We start from the raw sequence: 22,101 nt of genomic DNA, 5'->3' as shown, positions 1-22,101 counted from the left end.
ATTTTTGCAAATTCAATATTTTACCCACTAAGCTACTCAGGTTGGACTGGATTCATGTTTAAATTATGGAACCAGCCAATCAATATTTTTGCAAAACAAAAATAAAAAGTACAACAGATGCCCATGCCTTGAAAAATAAATTAAAAGGAAACTTTTTTTTGTTCTACCATGAAAAGCCAAACAGAAAGCACAAACAGAAAGCACAAACAAACCGATACTGTTAAAAAATGATTAAAATCAAAACACCAGTATATTCTTAAAAATTTGATTTAGGAATAATTCATTTTAAAATGAATAAAATCAAAAAACGGAATATCTTAAAGTACTTTTCTTGCATTTGCTACTTTGGTGACCGTTTCATAAACAAGGTGCAGAATAGGCTTCACACTCACCAGACCATACCCCCCCCCCCGATTTTTATCTGTAGGTTTATTTAAAAATAATATCAAAGCAATTCTCAAATCGTACTTGAACTGATAAAGGTTATTTTAGCCAAAATTATGGCCATGTCAAGATGAGTGTGCTGAAATTATTGTAAATTTTGCACGTCATATCTAGGTATCAGGGTGCGTACAGATTTTCAAGGTCTATTTTCAAGGACTTCTCAAAGCTTTTCAATTTTTCCCAAACAAAATTCAAGTTTTTAAAACAAAATTTAGGGTTTGTTTTACAATCCACAGCGATTCGAAAAAGTGGTAAAAAATCAAGCATACAACAAATAAATGTTACCAAAGGCAATAAAAGTTACTTTGCAACCCACTTGCATCATTTTTTGTGTTTTTTTTTGTTTTTTTTTTTAAGTATTTTTAAATGTTTTTTATTTCATCTCAAATATTAACTTTCTTTACAACTTTTAATTTCTAACCAAGATGGCTGCTGTCTTGCCATTTTATTTTTTTTTTTTAACATGGTGGTCACCACTTATCAAGGCCCGGAAGCCACTCGGGGATAAGGGTTATTGCGTGTACAGTAATCAATGGGATAGTATCATAGTAATCGTTAGTATTGGAGATTTGATAAAGTGTCTTCCTTAAGGGGGCGGTTCATCAGGAATTTAATTTCTAACCAAGATGGCTGCTGTCTTGCCATTTTTTTTTTTTTTTGTCTGGCCAGCCTAATTTTAAATTATATATATTTTTTTTTTTTTTTGGGGGGGGGGTACAATTTGCCATTGGAGTGTCCCATCCACGCAAAGAAAGTAATTTTTTTAGAGAGGGGTGGTGGTTAATTTTACCACTACTCCTACCCCCTTGTACCTCCACCTAAATATATAAATGAGAACAAAAATAGATGGAGATTTGAATCCTTATCATGAAACTACCTGAGGTAGTTTCATGATAAAGGGATGTAACTGTTGTACCCACAATAATACTATGCGATTTCAGAACAATTTATTTCGATTTATTTTCAATATTTAAGACATTTTTCATATTTTCAAGGATTTTTCAAGGTAATAATAAAAATAAGGCCTTTTCAAGACAAAAGTAAAAATCCAAAGACTTTTCAAACCCTAGGTATACTTAAATAGCGATAAAACAAAAACTGTTAGACATTTATAACTAAAACTTAGTGGACAAGTCAAGTATAGTCTGAAGTTTATTTGTCCCAATTATGGTTGAAGTGCAGAAAGGATATTAATAATAATTCCATGGGTGGCATTTCGGGAGGAGGTAGGTACCAAACAGATGCAAAACTTTCTGACAATGATAGAAAATCAAGACAACCTCAAAGAAAAGAAATACTTACCTATCAAGATGTGCGATGGTAACAATCTCGCCGCCCACATAGTAATTAAGTCGGTTGACACTGTTTGTATAGATAAAACAATCACCAACCCAGAGACCTGTTCGGACGCTTTCCTCAATCTCACCTACAACCTACAAAAGAGTAGAATTTCAAAGTCAATTTCTAAAAAGTCATCCGACATATGCCAGCATCCGTATTACTTGGAGTCATCAAATTACTGTCCTCATTTCGAGTGTCGTTTTTCATGTTTTTGGTCAATGTAACCTACAGCCTTCTTCAAGTATATCTTTTGAATTCGGGAATCCTTCTGTCAAACTCGGGGAATCTGCACGGAATTTTGAACGCAAGGACCTGTGGCGTAATGGATAAAGTATTTAGTAAAATTTATTTGTAACTGACACTCTTCTCAAAGTTGAAGCTTTAATCCCCAGTGCAGGCGGCACTCAAAATACAATTGCAACCTCATTAGGACTTCCACCCAGTCATGGCTGATGGAACAAGATTAAATAAAGGGTTCTGTTCAGAACTATGCACAGATTTTGAGCTCGACAAGATACAGATGAAGAAGGTTAAATGTTACAATGACTTGGTTGAACGTCTTTCTTCAATCGTAAATAAATGAATATAACCGCATACAATAGGAATTGATTCAAACACGCCTTGTACGTATTAGTTCAGTATCTGGTTAGATGCCAGATATCTCCAGATTACAACTGTCCATTGCTTACATTCAGTATGCCGCCACCTGTCTCAGAGAATGGAGGATTTCGTTTGTTGTCATAAACATACCTTTTTTTTTTAAATCACTATGAATAATAATGAAGGTAAGTTTATGAAATGCAAAATATTCTCAGTAATAATTTAACTATTGAACTTCATAATTTTTACAGTTTGAAGACAATCATAGTATCATTACCCTTTAAACTAAATAAAATCAACAATAGATATTTTTAAATCATCTACATCATAATTCAGGTCATAAAATTAACAAATATTTTTTAAACCATCTACATCATAATTCAGGTCATAAAATTAACAATAAATATTTTTTAAACCATCTACATCATAATTCCGGTCATAAAATTAACAATAGATATTTTTTTAATCATCTCCGTCATAATTCAGGTCATAAAGGGTTAATGGCAGTAAAGTTTTCGTTTAATGTAATCTGGAAGGTTATCTTTCGATATAACACCTTGATTTTATTGTTAAATATATTTTGTATAATCATCAACAAAATCAGGGTCCATCACCTGCGGACCTTAGTATCACCACCAAAGTGAGGAAAAACATCAAAGTTTTCTACAGTGTGGAACGATAAAAGTGTTGCCCAAAAGAAAACAACACTACAGCTTTATTTTAAAACTTTTATTGAAAAAATCAATTCAGGTAACTTGATTATGTAGTAGAGCTGACATCTATTCAATGTAGCCACCTTCAGCTTCAATCACTACCTTAATATAGGTCCGGAACTGGGAGCATTCCCTTTCCACAAGCGCTGGCAGGAGCTCAGCAAATACTATGGCTAGCTTTCGTATTGTGGGAGGTCATGTTGGTGATGTTTTCGACATATGACCAAACGAAGTAGCCTAGCGGGTTCAGGTCGAGAGAGGAGGGGAACCAGTGAAAGAAGGTTACAAAGTTGTAGAACTCCTTCTGAAGTCAAGCCGGGGTCTTTTTGGACTCGTGGGACGGCGCCAAATCATGCTGCCACACCCAGGGTCTGCCAGTGGCAACCTGACGCATGTCATACGAAAGAGTTGTGTAGAAGCATGGTTTTAATTTTTATAAATTTATTTTTATACATATTTTATTTTAAAATTTAAAAAAAAAAAAAATGCAATTCTGACTTTCAAAAAAAAAAAAAAAAAAAAATTCATTTTTCTTAAAAAAATTTTTTTTCTTACAGTGTTTTCCAATGTTTTTACGAAATAATGCTTTTAAAAGATGTTTTGACAAAATATGATACTATCGCTTCCCCCAGGGAAAGTCACTTGGTTGAGGAACATCCTGGGAACACAACCAGCTCCCCGGGGAATAAACGATATTCAACAATATCTAACGATAGGTACATATTGGAAACAAAAACGGGCCGATATGTTGTCGGCTATAACTGTCTGGCATGGGTCGCTTCTTCATTGAGTCATTACAGGTATCTTCCCATCGTCAGCATTAATGGCATGCTGAAATCGAACGCTTGTATAAAAATAGCGAACAAATGCATTTTTATAAAAATATAATTTATTTAAGATTTAACAATGAGGAACATAGTTGAAATCAGACGCATGCAATGTCGCATCCGCCAACCCTTGACAAGATACAGATGAAGAAGGTTAAATGTGACACCGCTGAAGTTTCATAAACACCTGTCATTCAAACCAAGCCGACATGCTCTAACATTCCCAAACCAACAAAACACCTACATGAAACGTTTTTAACTTCATCACAAACTCAGGCACAAGGTTAGAAGCTAGATGTAGGGGTTATTAATGTAGAAACCCCAAGCTCCCTCAAAAGGGGCTATGTTATTGTGCCAGAAAAATAATTCTCACACCACGATCTAACTATGACTTGTTCCCACTATAACGTCAGACCCTTCTTTAGCTGTGCTATAAATAACAGACTTAAATACTAATAGGCAAATAACTTACTTCAAACGCCTCTTCGATGCCATCTTCGGTAACTCCCTGCTTTGTTTCCCTGGCTTTCTCAAAAGCTTCTGGGAAATACTTCAGAATGAAAAAGGATTCTTCGGTAGAGATACAAACCAGCTCGCCATTGTCACTCCAGTAAATCTGTAATCGACAAGACATCAGAAGAAAATTAAAAATAGAAATGTCTTTCATAAAGGACTACTATTTATCAGGTTGACAAGAAAGTTATTGTGGTTTTTAACTTTTAAATTCAGATGAACATATCTTGGCTAAAAAAAAAAAAAAATTTATTGATCAAAATAAGCACCCTCAGAATCAACAAACTTTCGCCAACACAAAACAAGTGTATTTATGTCAGTAACGTAAAAATCTTGCATTCTGGTGGCCACGAAGTCGCCATGTCCAAGTAACCTATAACTAAAATTTCAAGTGTTTAGACCCAAAATTGGCAGAGAAGTTTGGTAGAGTTTTCAAAGGTCAAATTGTTGAACTTTGACAGCCAAATTCATGGCCAAAAACCGATTAAAAAGATTTTCCCCAATCCAAATACCCCTTATGTCAAATCTCAAGCCTGTAGACTGAAAACTGACAGAGTAGTTTGCTAGGGAAGTGTATACACACACACAGAGACAATTTCACTTTTATAGATATATAGAAGACGTACCCGGTATTAAACATAACGTCAAATTTCTAAAATTAAAAAAAAAAAAAACTGAGATGTGCATGCGGGCATTGTTTTTCATTTTTGTAAAAAAAAAAAAAAAAAAAAAAAAAAATACTTGAGTTGAGATCGAAACCAAAACCTATAGACAAGGAGTCAAGTATGATAACCATTAGGCCAGCTTGACACGATCTTTAAAAAAGGCTTTCAAACCCCGTGAAACAATTGACAAACAGATAAAAGTCCGTTGATCCCCAAGTACCCATTTTTCAATTTTGACTCCTTAGCAGACCTTTTTTCCGGATTATGTTTTCCACGTCTGAATAGCCTATATATCAAATTTCAAGTCTTTAGATCAAGAATTTGTTGAATTTTAGGTTGAGAACTGTCCTCACACACACATTCTCACTGTCATAAATATATATATATATTTTTTATTTATTTTTTTTTATTACGTTTTCACCCTAAACAAGGCACATTGCCACTTTGGTGTAGGGGGGGGGGCTACTATTAGGGGCAACAGCTACTGGTGTACTATGTAGGGAGTTAGGTAGCAAGATGTTGTTTCACGTTACACTTGAACTTCTGCATGTCAGTACAGTTGGGGAAGCAGGGACCTGGAATAGAATTCCAAAGTCTAGCGGTTTCCAGGAAAGAAACTACTGGAGTAGAAAGATCTTTTACATCTAGGGATCTCTACTGTGTGGGAGTGGGATTTAGCTGCCTGTCGGGTTTGTTGAGGGTGTTTACGTCGTGGGGGCATAAGTGCTTGCAGTTCGTCAGAGTCTTCACCATTAAAATACTTGTAGAACAGGCAGAGGGATGCAACATTTTGTCGATGGGACAGGGGCTGAAGCTTAGATAACAGTTCAGGACCTATCAAGTTGGCGACTATTTTGAACCTTGTTTAGGAGCGAAAGACTATATATTTGTATATCTACAGGCACATTATATTATACAGGGAACGGAATAAAAATTAATAAATAAAAGGATTCATTTTGTCAAAATTAGTAGTGAAAATTTTTTTTATTTTCAAAAACAAGATCTGTCTAATCCATGCAATTAGCAATGAAAATAAATTTTAAATTTAGAAGTGGCACATTAACTGACAAACCTTTTTTCAAACCTACAGGTGACACGGCACATACCCCCCACCACCCTGCCCCAAACAAATCACTTGATAACAAATCTACTTACATGCTTGGGCGTAATTTCAATCCTGCGGATGAGATCAGTCGTTTCCCATTCGTAAAATGCAAGGCCACTGACAGATCGCACGCCGAGTAGATGGCCTCCATAAATACCTGAAACAATGAAGGAATCGCATGGCAATGATACGATGGATGTGAATAGGAATCTTAAAGACAGGCGTAGTTCTGATGACTTCAGAGGAAGATTAAGGAGGAGGTGTGTGATACTATGAAAGTGACGCCTGAGTCACTAAGTGCTAAGGGGGGGGGACAATAGATAGGAAGTGTTTTACAAATGTACAATGAAATAGGAAGTAGCAAACAATGAATCTGTAGGCATTTTTAGATTTGACAATGACAATAGAAGCCTACAGAACAGATTACAGGGTGGCCGTGAGTGGAGGCAACTTCAGATACCGATGTAGAGAAGACAGTTGACAACTAGATGCTGTTTGTGGTGGATGGGTTGGTTGTTTTTTTTTTTACGGCATATCAACCCTTTTCAGATTATTTAATGCTGAATCCAGTTATTTTGAAGAAAAATTTTTTAATAGAATATATTTGTTTTCAAGTTGGTTTTTATTTAACCCATAGTTAGGACCCTAACAAGTACTATCACTCCGGGTCAGAGTGGACCTGGGGGCAATGGCAATTACAGGGTGGCTCCACACTCCCAGAAGTCTGCAAGCTGGGGCCCTCACCATCGGATATAGTTTAAGGTCATATCCAGGACCTGTGGCAGATGGGAGCTGATAGCGACAATGGTTGGACAGTTTTTAGAGTTGACTGCAAAACAGAAATAGAGACGAATTGCAACTGACAGACGAACGTAACATACGCTCACAAGTCCAACTGTCAAATATATTTGAAACGTTGGTGTTTAAGTTTTTCCTGTTTGTTTTATTTTAATATTTCTACTTTGTGACCCGCATGCATTCCGTAAGCAGACGCCAGTGTGAACCAAAAGATGATGACACGGCCAACGCGAACGATGAAGAGATGGAGGTAGTAATCCACGGCACACATGACGTTGGGGATCGGCGGTTTGTCAGGGACATACACCTCTGATCACATGTGCAGAACAGGAGACTTTGATGATATGGTCACATTGGAAGAATGCAGGAGAGTTGTCGGATTAAGTTGACTTACAGAATACAAAAATATCTACAGAGCCAGTAACTTTTCTTCCCCAAACAACCAACATGCCTGAGGACGGCAATCCTCGAATCTCTGCAGAAAGGACCAATTCTCAACGTGATCATTATGAACTCCTGTGTATGGGACTTAACAAGGTAGTTGAGGGTTTTTTATTTTTTTGTCCTAGATATACTCGGCATTGCCCGGTATTAAGCGCAACATTAAATTCCTTACTCCTTCTCGGATTACTACCTTGTCATGGTGAAGACGCTAGAGCTATGCTGGTGAGAGCAAGAGGTCCTGGCAGGGCAACCATTGCCAGAAAGGTCGACGGATACAAACCAAAGAGTGATCCCTGATCCTCCAGGTAGGGGGTTGAGCATAGGGCTAACGACCCTTTCTCGTAAAACACGTTATGTTACGGAAACAGCAACAAAGAGAACCCCTACTTCAGCGTGGGGGGGGGACTTCTGAGTCAAGTGAAGCTCGTATGAATGCTGGTGGCCAAAGCAGGATGAGGGAGGACCGTAACACGACTAAAACCAAGATCAGACGAGAGAAGAACAGTGGAAAGGGAAAGGAAAGCTATGCAGCATTCTTGGGGTTCGCTGATTAGGCGGAGGTGGAAGGGCTTTGTTGCTGGGTGTAATGGTTGATGATTAAATTCCTTAAAAGAAAGAAAAAAGAAAACTGATAGAAACTGAGAAGTATTGTTTTCTTTCTAAACAGTTCACTTCTTGCGAGTAAAAAAATACTCAAACTGAGACCAAAACCAAGACAATGACTTAAGTATGATAACCATTAGGCCAGCTTGACACAATCTTAAAAGAAAAACATGGAACAAAGTGATAAAAATTCTACCTCTAACCCTAGGGCAAACCTCCTTCTAAAACCTTCTTTAGTCCTAACAATAATGCTGTCGAATCTCTCCATAAAACAAAATTCCTCCATTTTAAATTTATGTGAAACCAACCCCCACTCAAAATTTTGAAATTGTTTTTGTTTTCTTTCTTTCAAGTCTTCAGGATGTTCACACAATTTCCCTTAGTCCTATCATTAACCCAAAGTCATTGGTAACCTCTCCACCCTCTCATAATTGCATAAAGACTGTTTTAAAAACCACACATAATCGCCTTTTAGAAAAAAAAAAAAATGCCCAGGATTTACCTACCATAGAAAAAAAATGGGTTAACTGCCCTAAAACGTTGCATCCCTCTGCCTGTTCTACAAGTATTTTAATGGTGAATGCTCTGATGAACTGCAAGCACCTGTGCCTCACGACGTGAACACCCTCGACAAACCCGACAGACTGCTAAATCCCACCCCCACACTGTAGAGATCCCTTGATGTAAAAGATCTTTCTACTCCAGTAGTTTCTTCCCCAGAACCGCTAGACTTTGGAATTCCATTCCAGGTCCCTGCTTCCCCAACTGTACTGACGCGCAGAAGTTCAAGTGCAACGTGAACCGACATCTTGCTGCCCAAATCCCTACATAGTACCCCAGTAGTTATTGCCCCTGATAGTAGCCCCTACACCAAAGTGGCAATGTGTCTTGTTTGGGGTGAAAATGTAATTAAAAAAACAAAAAAGAAACGCTAGAATGGCACAAAATGGAGAATTATTTTACATTAAATTATAAAATAAATTTTGTTTATCTTTCATTAAAGTTTTTCAAGGTATTCACACGTAATTGCCTACAAAGGTAGAATCACATATCTTGGAGAGGTGGTCAGATGGGGTGGGGGGTTAACGGAAGGTATTAATCTACAATAATACCAAAGAAATATTGCAATATATTTGTTTTTAAACAGTCCTAGATTTATATTTCAGTTTTTTGTACATTACAATCCATTACAATTCAACTTTGGGTTCTCTAACTTCTTTTCTTTTAATGGACACATGATATTTATAAGGAATTGCAGCATATTTATGTGCATTTACTGCAGATTATTTGGAAACCATTCATTTCTTGACATTTTCAGTTGCATATTCTGATTTATTGCACAAAAATACACTTGTATGACAAATTTCATTGCTTAATCTTGTGTTTTAACAAAGATATAACATTTTTACCAAAAAAGTAGTGTAAAAAATGTGACGAAACACATATGGTCTTAAAGAGAGGAAAATATCCAAACGTGTGAGGTACAAAAATAGTCATAACTTCCTTAATTTTAATCGGATTTTTAAAATTTAAAAAGATTCTTTCTTAGCTCATCAAGCTCTTTCTATGTATACCAATATTGAAATAGTTTAAGCCATTTCAATTTTTTCATGTGTATTGCATAAGTTCAGTTATCATAACAATGCAATTTGCAATCCTTTCTGATCCGTTCGGGTGGAATAAAATAGGAGGCATTACTGTTGGAGCATGCTCGTAAATATATATAAAACGCTCTACAGATATATGTAGATCAAAATTTTAATAGACACACACACGTACATAAACACATACATAGTTATATGGAATAGGTACGAGAGAGTTGCAACCTTGGTTGAAGTGCGTGTCCCTAATGATGGAGATCTGAACAGAGCTGAAAGGGAGAAACAGACCAAATATCAAAGTCTCATGTATGATATGAAAAGAAACTGAAATCTTAGAGAGATATCAATCATACCAGTTATTATAGGTGCCACAGGGCTTATGAAGAAGAACATGAAGTCCTACCTAACTAATATTCCAAGTACAAAAGAGATCCAGGCAATTGCACTTAAGGAAACAACTAGGATACTAAAAAGAGCTCTCGGTTGGTTTGAATAAAAAGTAGGGAAATATTGGCAGCTGGTTTGGCTGCCCCATACCCAATGTTACAATCTTTAAAAAAAGAAAATGGAAAAAAAAAAAAGGTACATAAACACACGGGCACACTACTGGAGAGAACTTGAATGCCTACTAGACACTATCCTCGAGTGTCTAAGGTCTCTCTGTACAGGGGTTTGTCAGAACAATCTGGCATGAGGATACTTTTCCCTAGAAGTAAACCCTGACTAAATATTCAAAATCACATAGTATTCGCTGCCCACATAAGATCTCCTCACTACGGCTAACCCACATTAGCTTTTATGAAGAATGCTGCACCTTGTCCAAGTGATGTTACCTCAAGTAATAGCATGAAGTTCGATACTCCACCAGACTAGATAAATTCTTGTTCTGAAATCCAGTAAGACCAAGAGATCAAAACGAAAGATATACTACAACGTATAAAAATGGTTAATTGGAGAAAGGAAAATTATGTTCTCAATTCTTTACTAACTCAGTATTTGAGAGATAAAGAACTTTAATGAAACATTTGAATATCTATGTATCTCATATAGAGTTCAAGTGTTAGACCCAGGTTGTGGGCCCCTTGATTTCTGAGAACTTTGACTGAAGTAAAATAAAACAAAAGTACATAAACACGCACGCATATGTAACAGATGTACAGGCTGAATAAAATTAGGAGCCATTACTTTTGGAACGTCGCTTGTATATATATCAAAACACTTCACAGACATACGTAGATATAAACAGACACGTACACATGCGTATGTATATTAACGCACACACATTTTTAAAATTTTTTTTATTACATTTTCACCCCAAACAAGGCACATTGCCACTTTGATGTAGGGGGCTACTATCAGGGAGATAAGCATTAGGGGTACCATGTCGGGAGTTGGGCAGCAAGATGTCGGTTCACATTACACTTGAACTTCTGCATGTCAGTACATTATGGGAAGCAGGGACCCGGAAGGGAATTCCAAAGTCTAGCGGTTCTGGAGAAAAAACTACTGGGGTAGAAAGCTCTCTTACAGCTAGGGATCTCTACTGTGAAGGGGTGGGATTTAGCTGCTTGTCGGGTTTGTCGGGGGGTATTTACGTCGAGGGGGCACAAGTGCTTGCAGTTCGTCAGAGCATTCACCGTTAAAGTACTTTTAGAACAGGCAGAGGGATGCAACATTTCGGCGATGGGACAGAGGCTGAAGCTTAGATGACAGTTCAGGACTTATCAGGTTGGCGACTCTCTTTTGAACCTTGTCCAGGAGTAAAAGACTAGTAGCAGATGCACCAGCCCAAATATGACAACAATACTCCATACATGGGCGAATGGTGGCCTTATAGAGGTACAGGATACTTTTGGGCGTTAATACCTTTCTAGCCCAGTAGAGAGAACCTACCTTCTTTGCAGCGGTCCTGGCAATGCTCTCAATGTAATTGTTCCAACTCATGTTTCCTGTGAATGTTAGACTGACAAGTTTAAAAGATGTACTTTCAGATAAAGAGTCTTTGGCCATTGCTATTGGTGGCAGAGAAGGTTTCTTGTAATTATTAAAGAAAACAAGTTTAGTCTTGGCAGCATTGAATGTGACCATCCATTTTTGTCCCCATTCCACTACAGATTGGAGGTCATTCTCTAGTGTTTCTGCCATTTCTTTAGATATGTGTTCATTTGTTTTCCTGTCGTATCTGTTATAGAGCATAGTGCCATCAGCATATATACCCATCTCACAAATAATTTTATCAGGGAGGTCATTTATGAATATTAGGAATAATAAAGGTCCAAGGACAAACCCTTGAGACACTCCCGCATTTATATCATATTGTTTAGATGTACGACCGTCAAGGACAACCTGGATTTTTCTCTCGTACACACACATACATATACACACATGTATACTTAAATGCACACGCAATACATGTACAGATCAACCAGTTTCCATCAACTCACCTTCAGCTCCAAAATCAGGTTTGAATGATTTCTGTTCTTTGAAGTTCTTGGAAATTTTAACTAAGCTGTTGCTTTCACGAATTGCATACACGGCTGAATCGTTACTCCACACAAACTCTTGAGCCGAACCAAAACTCTTGTTCCTCAGCGCCATCGCAGTGTAGATTATATACTCACCGTCACCACAAACAACAACAAATCTGGAGAAAAAAAAAAAAAAAAAAAAAAAAAAAAAAAAGATTTTTTTTTTTTTAATTGAAACTGAAAACACCTCGAACAAAATTTTTTTTTTTTTTTTTTTTTTTTACACAGACATCACTACATTATCAAGGCCAAGAGGCCACTCAAGGATAAGGGTTAAAGAGTGTACAGTAGAAATTGGACAATATAGTAATCATTAGTAATGAAAATTTGGTAAATTTGATAGCTTATATGGAACGGCTCATCAAGAACTTATTTACGTTAGACTTGAACACAACCATATTGTAGTCAGCCGGAAAGCAGGAAAACGGAAGACAATTCCACAGGCGTGCAGTTCTAAGAAAGAAGCTTTGCTCATGGAATCTACGTTTAGGTTTAGGCACAGATAAAGAGTGGGGGGAATTATTGATAGTGTTTACAGCTAGACGAGTGTTTCTTGTGAAAGTTAGGCGAGGGGGGACCATAGACTGAAGCTCAGTCGAACACTTTCCATGAAAATAACGATACATCAGAGACAAACTCGCAACATCTCTTCTGTGGGATAGAGGTGGCAAGGAGGAGAAAAGGACATCTCCTACGAGGCTACGAAGTCTATTTTGAACTCTATCAAGGCAGGACAAGTCCTTTCTAGCAGCTCCTGCCCAGATGTGGCAACAGTATTCCATCCTTGGACGTACCTGGCTCTTATATAGATAGAGAATAGCATCAGCAGTGAGATATTTACCGGATCGATAGAAAGATCCCACCATTTTTCCAGCGACCTTGGCAACAGATTTGATGTACGTGTTCCATTTAAGATCAGGAGTAATGGTCAAGCCCAGAAGCTTTAGTCTATTTAGTATAATACTACCGATTATTATTTTCTGTATGTCTAGCTAAAACTTCAAAATTTCTAAAATACACAATAACCCCTAAAAAGAAGAAATCTATTATAGAAAAAAAAAACTGTGTGTGTGTGTGTTCGCTATGTCCTGTTTTGATGCTACACTTGTCCCCTTTTTTTGTGAAGGAGAGATCATTCATAACGGAGACAATTGAAATTTTTGTTCCTATCCAGGGTGCACATTAAAAACCGACCTTGTGTCTAATTCTGCCCTCGCAGAGAGGCAAGTAAATAGGAACTGGTGTAGATTTCGTCAGGAGGAAAGTAGAGGGGGGAGGGCTGTTTTATTTTGAAGTTTTGGAGAACCTTTACACTGTTGATTACAAATTTACTCTGAGGTACAGAGTTATCTCCCCTGATCCTCTGGATGATGGAGACAGAAACGACGCTTTAATAGCAAAATATATTAAGTTTTACCATTTTTGAGATGAAAATCCATAATAATAGAAGCTTAAAAAAAAAAACAAATGCACTTATGAATATTTGAAGATATTGGGAGCTTGAGATATAAAAGCATTTACAGGGATGATCAGGTTAGGATTACTGAACAGCTAAAAAGGGGTTGACGTGACATAAAATAAAACTACTAACCAATTTCTCAAAGGAATCAAAATTCTTTACAAAAATTTTAACCCTTTATGACCTGGTTGAACTAATTCGTTCAGTCGTAAAATAAACGGCATAAATAAAGTGAGAATTGATTCAAACACGCCTTGTACGTATTAGTTCAGTATCTAGGTAAAAAATGCCAGATACCTCCAGATTGCAACTGTCCATAGCATACATTCAGTATGCCACCATCTGTCTCAGACAATGGAGGATTTCGTTTGTTGTCAAACACTTTTTTCAAACACTATGGATAATAATCAAGGTAAGTTTATGAAATACAAAAATTCTCAGTGGTGGTTTAACTATTGAACTTCATATTTTTTACAGTTTGAAGACAATCATAGTATCATTACCATTTAAACTAACTAAAATTAACAATAAATATTTTTTTTAATCATCTACATCATAATTCAGATCATAAAGTTAACCCTTATCCTTAAGTGCCTTTAAACCTTGATAAATGGTAAAAAGCATTAACCCTTAAACTAATTAAAATCAACAAATATTTTTTTTTTTATCATCTACATCATAATTCAGATCATAAAGGGTTAATCCTTATCCTTAGGTGCCTTTAGACCTTGATAAATGGTAACAAAAAAAAAAACAACAAAAAAAACCAAAAAAAACTTGACTAATTAATAATAAAAAGAAAGCTTCCCTACCTGCCATTGGGATTATGCTGGATCGTCTGTGGATATACTTCACAACTGCCCATGTCCTTCACTGCTAATGGCAACCTCTCGCCGTCTCTAATCTCTTGGTCCCCAATGGCCTTGATATTTGCTTGTTGGATCTCAGAATGTTTGGCCCAGATAATCTTCCCATTCACATCCATTGACATTGCAGGTTCTTCACGGCCGAGCTGAGGAAACAAAAAAAACAAAAAATAAATAAATACTAGGTAGAACGATAAAGTAGTCATCCTAAGAAAAAATTAAAAGAACACAAAACAAAACACTACAGCTTTATTTTAAAACTTTTATTAACAAAATCAATTCAGGTAACTTGATTATGTAGTAGAGCTGACATCTATTCAATGTAGCCGCCTTCAGCCTCAATCATCACCCCGATACAGGCTCAGAATTGGGAGCATGCCTTTTTCCACAAGCACCGCCGGGAGCTCGGCAAATACTTGATGGATGGCAGTGATTAGGCTGGCTTTGTTGTTGAGGGGGGAGGTCATGTTGGTGATGTTCTTGACGTATGACAAAATAAAGTCCAGCGGGTTCAGGTTGGAGGAGGAGAGGGACCATTGAGAGAAGGGTACAAAGTCATAGCACTCCTTCTGAAGTCAAGCCCGGGTCTTTTTGAACTTGTGGGGTGGTGCCGAGACCTGCTGCCACACACAAGGTCTGCCAGCAGCTACCTGATTGCACCAGAGGATTTCCGCACTCTTCAGCACGTCCACGTGTTGATTTTCAAGCCGACTTTGAAGATGTGAGGTGGCATGATGTGGCCCTCACTTGAAACCAAACCAAAGACCATAACCATGGCCGGAAATTTCGTTGAGCTGTACTCTCAAACATTGAACTATTTGGATTTGCATTTTAAGGGTGCTGGCAATGGTGTTGTTCTCATAACTTGGATCAGTAAAGAGCATGAGATGTACAGTGGCACATCTCCGATCTCGCTCGTTAAACATTGCGTCACTTTCAGACATGATAGAAGGCTCCTATCGCTCTTGGGATTCGTACACAACTGGCCAACTAGTAGATGGTCTGCAACCAAAAATAAAACTTGTTTTCATCAAACGGAAATGGAATCATGTCTTTTCTAGGGCGACAATTCCTATCGCTCTTATATATTTTTTCTTTTTTTCCCCTCACAAGGATACTAAATTGATTGGTTGGTTGTTTTTGTTTTACGGCATATCAACACTTTTCGGGTTATTTAATGCCGAATCCAAAGATTTAAGAAAATTTTTTAATAGAATATATTTGTTGTTTTCAAGTTGGTTTCTATTTAACCCATAGTTGGGACCCTAACAGGTACTACCACTCCGGGTCAGAGTGGACCTGGGAGCAATGGTAATTAAAGGGTGGCTCCACACTCCCCAAAGCCCGCAAGCTGGGGCCTCACCATCGGATATAGTTTAAGGTCATATCCAGGACCTACTAAATTGAAGAAAAAAAAAAGTTAAAAAGTCCGCAAGCTTTCTATCAGTGCGTCCGATTATAAATACACCAAGCCTCAAATGAAAAGAAAATGACAACAACAACAATCGCTCCTGATGATAAGCGGATGCACTGATAGAAAGCGCTTGAGAACAATATGGCTGAACAACAACTTTTGGATGCCATTTTATACAACATGCCAGCTCAAATAAAAAAACTGCTCTGCAAAAAGAATAAGTTGTGTTCAATCAGACGTGCTTGAATATATATATATATATATACATATTTTTCATAAGTTTTTATTTCGATTATAGCTTAAGGAACTCAAGTTACATAATATATATATATATATATATATGTATGTATATATATATATATATATATATACACACACACATTTTTTTTTAATCATCTACATCATAATTCAGGTCATAAAGGGTTAGTTGTCATGTTACAGTAATGAACATATCCAAAAATTATGAGGAAATAATTATTAATGAAAATAGTTTTTGAAGACAATTAGCGAAAATTGAGTTTTGTATAAAAAAAAAAAGTTTGAATTGTAACAAAAAGGAGATAAATATTTACTAAAAACTTAAAATTTTAGGCCAATTTAGCAAAACTTAATTTTTGTTGCCTTCAAAAATTATTTTTATTAATAATTAATTTTCTTCCTTATTGTCTTCCATAATTTTGGGATATGTTCATCATTGCGACATGGCAATTAAGTAGATACCATTGGGTTTTACTTGAGATTCAATATTTTATTTTCAAATTTCGTTAGCGATGTTCACCAGGGGTGGGTTGAGCCGGCTCCAATGGAGTTAACCGCATCACACATCAATTACGTACACTCGACATATTTCACGTGTATTCATTTTAAAAAGTATTTTTATATTATTTTTTTGTTTACCTTGATAATAATGCTACCTTCATCATAGCCAAGTGCAACATTGTTGGAGCCTTTCTGGCAAGAGATTGTCCATACACGTTCCAAGCCATAATTCAAAGTGCTTTCCAAACGGTAAGTGTTGGCATGCCAGATTCTGACGGTACCTTAAAAAAACAAAAGGAAAGTAGTTTTTAACTCAAAGAAAACTCAACTCTCTTAGTGTGTGTGTGTGTGTCTTGCAAAAACTTCCAACAGTCAAAACATGATGAAATCGGTAACTAGAAGAAAGCTCAAGATAGAGAGGAGGGGAAAGATGAAGAGAGATCAGAGGAAGAAGGGCATTTTTTAACAGATGAGAATGTGATTGAGATTGTCGGACTGACTTCCTCATCTTGGTTGTTATAGTCACAACGTTTCGGCCGTTTTGCCCTCCGGCCTTCATCAGGTGTTTTGTATCGAACTGGGGGAACCGTTTGTTAGGAGTCTCGAACCCAACCCTTTATTATTATTACGGGGGTACCGTGTTCGGACTCCAGCTAGGCTCTGGGACATAGTTGCTTATTCTCTGTTTTGAATGTTACTTTTCACTGCCTTCGTTCAGAATTGAACTCAGCACCTTTGGGTAACTGTAAACTTTGATACAACGTCTAGGACCACTGATGAAGGCCGGAGGGCAAAACGGCCGAAACGTTGTGACTATAACAACCAAGATGAGGAAGTCAGTCCGACAATCTCAATCAATGAAAACACCTCATCTCAAAAATACAGACAATTACTAGATGAGAATGTATTGATGCTGGGCAGAGGAACTTATAACGATCCTTTGTCATATTTTACTATGTCTAGTTAGACTAGATTGCGCACTGAAATGAGAACATACTTGGTACTTGTACAGAATTTGAACAAGATGTAACTCATCGTCCGCTCGGTTTTGCTCGGAACATGACATCAAGCCCTCGGGTTCATTATAATCTAACGTTAAGACGCCAATCAATACACGGCAAAGGAGCAGACGATCTATAGAGAAAATATTGGAGGAAAAAAAAAAAAAATCAACAGGACCAGCAGAGAGCTATCTTTTCGAGTTTATGCGGAGACAGAAATTTGGTAGTGATCCTTATCTCTCCATCTTAAACCATATATCGGAAAGTTGGCAAAGTTTTTTCCACATCCGCTGTCGCTTCTTATCCCACTTTAACATCGTCTAATGCGACCGTAGAAAAGTTTACCTAATTCTAAGGGCTATCTGGATTTAATTTAATTAAAAAAAAAAAAAAAAAAAAAAATTTACACGAAAAACACATAAAAAGTGCTTTATTTTTAAACTTTTGTTAAAAAAATATGAAAAACAAAAAAAAACAAAATGGTTTTCTTATTAATTTTGTTTGACAAAAAACATAAACAATGGTTGAAAAAAAAAAAAAAAGAAGAAAATACAACTTGTTTATTTTTTTTTCACTTACAAAATTGCTACAAGAATAAAATGAAAATTTTTGTTTCTTTTTTATTATCATTATAGTTTTTTTATTTATTTTTTCTGGTGATTTTATTACTCTTAAATGTTTTAAGTATTTTTGTTAAGTAGGGTTGATAATCAGCGATGCTCGGCAAAAGCCGGCATGTTCTGAGCAAAGCTGAGCGGCAAGTTACGTCTGGTTCAAATTCTGCATAAGTACCAAATACTTTCAACTGATTTAATTTTTTTCATTGTTACATAATTAAGCTGATTCAAACTTAAATGTAGATGATGTCATCCAAGAAGTATTCCAAATCGAACATGCCACACGTACTCATTGATGGGGAGTTTCCACAGGTCAAAAACTGACAGTGAACTTCCCCGGTCTCGTTTGTTTTAACTACGACGAGCATTCTAAAATAATGCCTCCTCTTTTTTTTACGTCTGAATCAGAGGCGATTGCATTGTTATGATGACTGTACATGCATTCATGACCTGAAAGTTTCATCTCTTTGTTGCAGATATTGGTGGCGCGAGATTTTAAGAAAGCAACTCCTGTCATGAATGCATGTCAGAAGCAGAGATCCGTCATTGAATTCCTGGCAAAAGTGCATTGAGAATGAATTTTGGAGCACAAAAGGTCAATCATTTTAATGGTACCACTTCTGTCTTCATAGGTCTTTTTCTTTTTCTTTTTTTACATAGGCATCACCACTTATCAAGGCCCAGAGACCACTCGAGGATAAGGGTTAAGAATGTGCAGTAGTCAATTGGACAATATAGTAATTGTTAGTAATGGAAATTCGGTAATTTTTTTTTTAACTTAAGTGGAACGGCTCATCAAGAACTTGTTTACGTTGGACTTTAAGACAATCAGATTGAAGTCAGCTGGAAAGCAGGAAAACGGAAGACAGTTCCACAGGTGTGCAGTTCTAAGAAAGAAGCTTTGTTCATGGAATCTACGTTTAGGTTTAGGCACAGATAAAGAGTGGTGGGAATTATTGATAGTGTTTTCAGCTAGACGAGTGTTTCTTGTGGACGTTTGGCAAGGGGGAACCATAGATTGAAGCTCAGATGAGTTAAAAAGTTTTAAAAAAATAGGAGACTTTACTTTTGGAACAACAAACTAAAATAAATGTTTCAGGCCAATTACTTACCATCTTCAGATCCAGTCATGATGATTGGAAGCTCTGGGTGAAAGGCTACAGCCGACAGATTCTGGGCATGACCTTCTAATGTTTGAACGCACGTCTTGTTCTAAAAATTAAAAAAAAAAAAAAACTTGTGATGTTTAACACTAGTTTCATTAAAAACTAGTCAAGCATGCAGTTCACAAGTGAAAAACTTACTTTCACCATGACTAATGTTTGTGCAAAATTTTTAAAAAATTCAGGCATGGTTATTGAGAAAAGTGCAAACAAATGAACAGACAAACGATTCTGGGACAATTTTCCCCGTATAATGCCCCCTAGTGGGACAACCGGAGTTATCCTAGAAAATCTTTTCTGGCAAAAATTTACACCATGACTAATGTTTGTGCAAAATCTTTTTTTAAATCCAAGGCGTGATTATGGAGAAAAATGCAAACAAATGAACAGAAGTGAATACTAGGTCCAATCCTTCCTTTGTCGGCGGACCAATAACACTTTCAGAATGAGAATAAAAAATGTTGAAGGTGATCGAATACGTTTTTTTTTCTACAAGGTGGTCACCACTTATCAAGGCCCGGAAGCCACTCAGGGATGAAGGTTATTGTAAGTACAGTACGTTAGTGTGGAGATTTAATAAAGTGTCTACTTAAGGGGGCAGTTCATCAGGAATTTGTTTATGTTGGACTTGAAGACATCCAGGTTGTAGTCAGGTGGGAAGCAAGCAGACAAAAGAGTTCCACAGGCGTGCAGTTCTAAGAAAGAAGCTTTCTTCATGGAATCTACGTTTTGATTTAGGCATAAATAAAGAGTGGGGAAAGTTTTTGACAGTGGATTCAGCTAGACGGGTGTTTTTCGTAAAAGATTGGCAAGGGGGGGACCAGAGATTGGAGTTCAGACGAGCACCTGCCATGGAAATAACGATAAAACAAAGATAGGCTTGCAACATCTCTTCTGTGGGAGAGAGGTTGCAGGGAAGAGAAAAGGGTATGAACTCTATTTTGTCTAAGCCACAAAGTCTATTTTGTACTCTGTCAAGGCAGGATAGGCTGTTTTTAGCAGCTCCTGCCCAGATATGGCAGCAGTATTCCATCCTTGGACATACTTGGCTTTTATATAGATAGAGAATTGCATCAGTAGTGAGATATCTTCTGGAGCGGTAGAAGGATCCCACCATCTTTCCAGCGACCTTAGCAACAGACTTGATGTACGTGTTCCATTTCAGATCAGGAGTGAAGGTCAAGCTCAGAAGCTTGTCAAAACATGGAGCTTCTAGACGAGAGCCATCCATTTTAATTGATGCCAGATAGGGATCAGAGCATTGGTGATGTAAAGATAGGAGTTTAGTTTTAGATGCATTAAAAGTAACCAGCCACGTCTTCCCTCACTGAACCATTCGTTCGAGATCAGAGGAGAGAGAATTAGAGAGAGCTTTGTCATTTACAGCCTTTGATGTGTTGCCGTAGATGGTCGTGTCATCAGCATAGATGTCAACGAATGATTTAAGTATGTGTTTAGGGAGATCATTGATGTAGATCAGGAAGAGAGTTGGGCCCAGAATGGAACCTTGAGGGACTCCAGCATTAATACTGCAGGTCTCTGATTTTTGTCCATCAACCACTACTCTTATGAGCCTATCAGAGACAAATGATTTAATTATAGAGAGAATATTTCCAGTTATACCGTAGCTGGAAATCTTGTGAAGTAGGCCTTTATGCCATACCTTGTCGAAGGCCTTTGATATGTCAAGAGCAATTGCCCTAGAAAGGAAGTCTTTGTCAAGAGATTCACTAATCTTATGAGATATAACCGTTAGCACATCTGCGGTAGATCTTGCAGAACGGAAACCATATTGTGTGTCACTAAGAAGGTTATTTCTGCTGAGATGGTTGACTATTTCTCTTTAATATGGATTCCAGCAACTTACTCATGACACACAGGAGACTTATTGATCTGTACTGAGAGGGAGATGACTTCTCACCTGAGTTCTTAAATACAGAACATACTGACGAGGTTTTCCAGGGTGTTGGAAAGCACTTCTGGTAGAAGCTTTTTTAACACTATAATTGGGATGCCGTCAGAGCCAGTTGCTTTATTGGAATCAAGGTTCTTGATTAGCTTGGCGACCTCATGCACAGATATTTGTATATTACCTAGCGTGTTCTGTGTTATAGGAGGAAATATGGGGAGTTAATGGCCTTCGTCGCATAGGATAGAATTAGCTGCAAAGTTCTTGGCAAATAGTTTGGCATTATCTGAAGCTGACGAGATGACCTCTGGTCCGTTGATAATGGTTGGGATAGAATGCACACTTCTGTTCAGGATCCTATTTGTTATTTGCCAAAACTGGTGGGAATCAAGCCGCTGATCAGCTACTTTGGATTTAACAGACTGGGCATATAGCTCTCTTGCATTTTTTATTACTCTTTTACAGTGGTTGCTGGCGTTCCTGAAAGCAGCTTTAGTCTCAGTGCATCTATTACGTTGGTAGCTATGGAAAAAGTGATTTCTATGCGCGATGGCAGCAGCACATTCAGGGGAGAACCATAGCTGGCTGTTAGGTTTTTGTTGAAATTTTTTGGATTGTATGAATCAGTTTATGCCTACAATTAACCATTCGGTCAGGTCTGATACTATAGAGGACACATCTTTTTTAAACATGGAATGCAGAGGTAGATCAGATATAAATGTACGGAAGCT

The 22,101-nt window shown here is 37.2% G+C and overlaps 1 protein-coding gene across 4 annotated transcripts in view; it reads right to left on the bottom strand.

Moving 5' to 3' along the window:
* LOC145269029 (coatomer subunit beta'-like) overlaps positions 1 to 22,101 on the bottom strand; it is a 122,456-nt gene that overhangs the window by 74,422 nt on the left and 25,933 nt on the right. For all 4 annotated transcript variants that reach the window (XM_080124616.1, XM_080124618.1, XM_080124617.1 and 1 more), the window contains exons 7-13: positions 19,411 to 19,510; positions 16,819 to 16,961; positions 14,454 to 14,653; positions 12,099 to 12,298; positions 6,259 to 6,365; positions 4,398 to 4,541; positions 1,747 to 1,877 (exon numbers count right to left, since the gene is read on the bottom strand). In XM_080124616.1, coding sequence (XP_079980742.1) covers positions 1,747 to 1,877; positions 4,398 to 4,541; positions 6,259 to 6,365; positions 12,099 to 12,298; positions 14,454 to 14,653; positions 16,819 to 16,961; positions 19,411 to 19,510 — 1,025 coding nt within the window. The remainder of the gene's footprint in view (positions 1 to 1,746; positions 1,878 to 4,397; positions 4,542 to 6,258; positions 6,366 to 12,098; positions 12,299 to 14,453; positions 14,654 to 16,818; positions 16,962 to 19,410; positions 19,511 to 22,101) is intronic.

The sequence above is a fragment of the Euprymna scolopes genome, chromosome 45 (assembly GCF_053919585.1).
Source record: "Euprymna scolopes isolate OS-2025 chromosome 45, ASM5391958v1, whole genome shotgun sequence".
NCBI classification, from domain to species: domain Eukaryota; kingdom Metazoa; phylum Mollusca; class Cephalopoda; order Sepiida; family Sepiolidae; genus Euprymna; species Euprymna scolopes.
This window is presented reverse-complemented; position numbering and strand designations above follow the sequence as displayed.